The 3099-nt window shown below is 44.1% G+C and overlaps 1 protein-coding gene across 1 annotated transcript in view; it reads left to right on the top strand.

The window, feature by feature from the left end:
* KDM4D (lysine (K)-specific demethylase 4D) overlaps positions 1 to 384 on the top strand; it is an 11187-nt gene extending 10803 nt beyond the window's left edge. Inside the window, exon 3 of the mRNA XM_010862132.1 lies at positions 8 to 384. Coding sequence (XP_010860434.1) covers positions 8 to 384 — 377 coding nt within the window. The remainder of the gene's footprint in view (positions 1 to 7) is intronic.
* Positions 385 to 3099: the final 2715 nt, after the last annotated feature.

A 3099-nucleotide genomic window follows, 5' to 3' on the forward strand; every position in this document is an offset into this window, starting at 1 on the left:
GTGGAAGCGCGGGCAGGACCGGGCGGTGGTGAACCACGCCGAGCCCGCGGCGCCGGGCGGCCAGGAGCTGAGTGCCTGGAGGGAGGTGCACTCGCCCTGGGGAACCCGGCTCGCCTGCAACTCCCAGGAGCCGCGCCAGACCCCGCCGCGGACGCCAGGTCCATCTCCTCCAGATCACCACCCAACTGGCAGATGTGTTTCTCGTCGTCGTCGTCCTCGGAAAAGGGATACTCCAGAGCTGACTGTCCGACCCGGGCGAAGAGGAGCCTCTCCAAAGACTCAGATATGAGACGCAGCCCTGCCCTGCAGAGGAACCCTGGATGGAACAACCCAGCCGGTGGGCTCCAACGTCTTGCTAAGGCCTCCGAGTATGACTGCTCTTAGGAGAAGCCTTTGTACCCCACTGTTCTTGGGTGTGGACGATCCTCAAGACTGGTCAACACTTACATTTCAGAGCTTTGGGTATTAGCAGGTCATTAGTCTTGCAGGAGGGTCCCTCCTGTGTTGCTCCTGGAAGTATACTGGGTATTTTGAGTCTTTGATATATTGGAAAAGTGTTCTCTGCCAGTATTTGTTCGCAACTATATTAAAGGTAACTAGGATGTTAACATCTGACTTGATTTCTGGTGTTGTTCAATCATTTGGGAGGTGTTTAGGCACTTTTCTGAATTACTGTATCAAAACATTTTAAGTAAAAGTTATTTTTATGAGCTTGTTGCATTGTGTGGTGTTGATGAATGAGTTTGGGGTTGATTGTTGGGTTCAGGCTGACTGGATGGGTTGGGGGATTTGATTTGCAGCCATATATTAAGGATGAGGACTTGGTGGAAATCACCTGGTACTTGTCTGACCCAAGTTGCTAGGAGAGATGAGCCAACATAGGATAAAAAAGCCATCATCTGAAAATCTTCTAACTCTCCCCTGCCTTTTCAATGCTGTGTGTCTATTTCACGTGGTTAAGTCATGGATACATCCCAGTAAATGAATCCACACGTAAATGAACAGGACAGTTTCAAGTGGGCATACATTCTGTGCAGCAATGAAAGTCTAGTTCGAGTGGTAAGGAAATACTTCCTAGAGCAGGAGACATTTCCCAGTCCCAAATGACAAGAAGGGAGATCCAGAGCTGATTTCCACTTGGAAGAAACAGCCGTGTAACAGACTTACCATAGAGCTTGGTATTGTTTTTGCAGGATAGAAAATTATCGGACACTCCTTTGTATCTGGGGCAGACAAAGCAGGAGGCAGGATCTGGGGTATGTAGGACCTTGTAGCTTATGTCAAGTATTTGAGTTTGTTTAACTTGAAATGAGAAGTCATTGGAAGTTTAAAACAGCACTTGACATGATACCATTTCTCCATTTAAATAATCACCTTCATTGTTCTGTGGACCATGTTAGGGGCAGGAAAATGTAGTTGTGGGTGTATGAATGCTCAGTCATGTCCAACTCTTTGCCACTGTGTGGGTTGGAGTCTTCCAGGATTTTCTGTCCATGGGATTTTCCAAGCAAGAATACTGGAGCAGGTCTCCTGCATTGGCGAGTGGATGCTTTACCACTGAGACACCTGGGAAGTCCAGAATGTAGTAAGAACATCTAAATAGTACAGGTGGTAGTTGATGTTTACTCAGTTAGGCCCTAATTACGAAAATGTACAGAAGTGGTCAGAATCATTCCTGGAAATTGAAAATGGTAGTTTGGATGCAGAAGGAAACATTTCAGAGATACAAACCACAGCTCTCTTCCCTCCCACTCTGCCCCAGAGAATTTCAGTAAGACTTTGGAATTTGAAGCACCATATAAAACTAAAGGGGAGTCATGAAAAAGTAAGGCTTGTTTGAAACTCTGAGGAGTAGCAAAAGCCCATAGGGCTTCCTCAGTGGCTCAGTGGTAAAGAATAAGCCTGCAATGCAGGAGACGTGGGTTTGATTCCCAGAGGAGGGCATGGTGACCCACTCTAGTATTCTTGCCTGGAGAATCCCATGGACAGAGAAGCCTGGTGGGCTGTAGTCCACGGGGTTGCAAAGAGTTGGGCATGACTGAAGTGACTGAGCACGCATGCACAAAAGCCCATGTTTCATTCTTATCAACATGCAGCTAGGCAACTTTGTGGTTGCTTGTTCTGTGAAAGTTGAGAGAGTGAATTCATGGACCTGGGCACAGTGAAGGATGGTAGTAAGATGCTTGGCTGACAAGATGATTAAGGCTTGTTTTGAGATGGTGGAACCACAGGATGGATGCAGACTGGGATTACTTGGAAGACAGCAGCCCTAGAAAGCAGCAGGACCAGAGTAGATCTTTATGAGCAGGGAGTAAACTTTCATGTGATAAGTAACTGCAATATTGAGGGATTTTGGTCCTTTAATGTAGGAAAGTTTTGGATACAGTACTGCAGAGTAATAAGGGATTCTGAAAAGTCTCTATGAGCCTGATTCATGTTGCTATTTTAAACTTTAGAAGCTGAAATTATCCTTGCTATATTTCAGGAATATTATGATCTCTTCCCCTGTAGATGCATATCCTGGAAAACCTAAGCTAACAAAATTGGGAGTTTTGAAGGAAAAGAAACAAAAGCGATTTTCAGAAAATTTTTGCTCCCATTGTACTCCTTATGTTTTTTACTCACTTTCATACTTAAAAGAAAATTTTCCTTGCCCAATGAAGACAAGAAATATAAAAAATACAGTTTAGCTTTACCAATATACTGGTTCCTAAATTAGTCTTCCTGACCTAAGTAGGCATTTCTCCAAAGAAGACATACAAATGGCCAACAGGCACAAGAAAAGATGCTCGACATTTCTGTTTATTAGAGAAATGCAAATCAAAACTACAATGAGATCACTTCACACCTGTCAGAATGGCCATCATCAAAATATCTACAAATAATAAAAGCTGGAGAGAGTGTAACCCTCTTACACGTTTGGTGGGAATGTAAAGTGCTTCAGCCGCTATGGAGAACAGTATGGAAGTTCCTTAAAAAAACAAGACTAGAACTACCATATGATCCAGCAATCACACTCTTAAACATACATCCAGAAAAGAGAAAAACTAATTGGAAAAGATGCATGCACCCCAGTGTTTATAGTAGCACTATTTACAA

Source organism: Bison bison, unplaced genomic scaffold (assembly GCF_000754665.1).
Source record: "Bison bison bison isolate TAMUID 2011002044 unplaced genomic scaffold, Bison_UMD1.0 scf7180017864478, whole genome shotgun sequence".
NCBI lineage: Eukaryota > Metazoa > Chordata > Mammalia > Artiodactyla > Bovidae > Bison > Bison bison.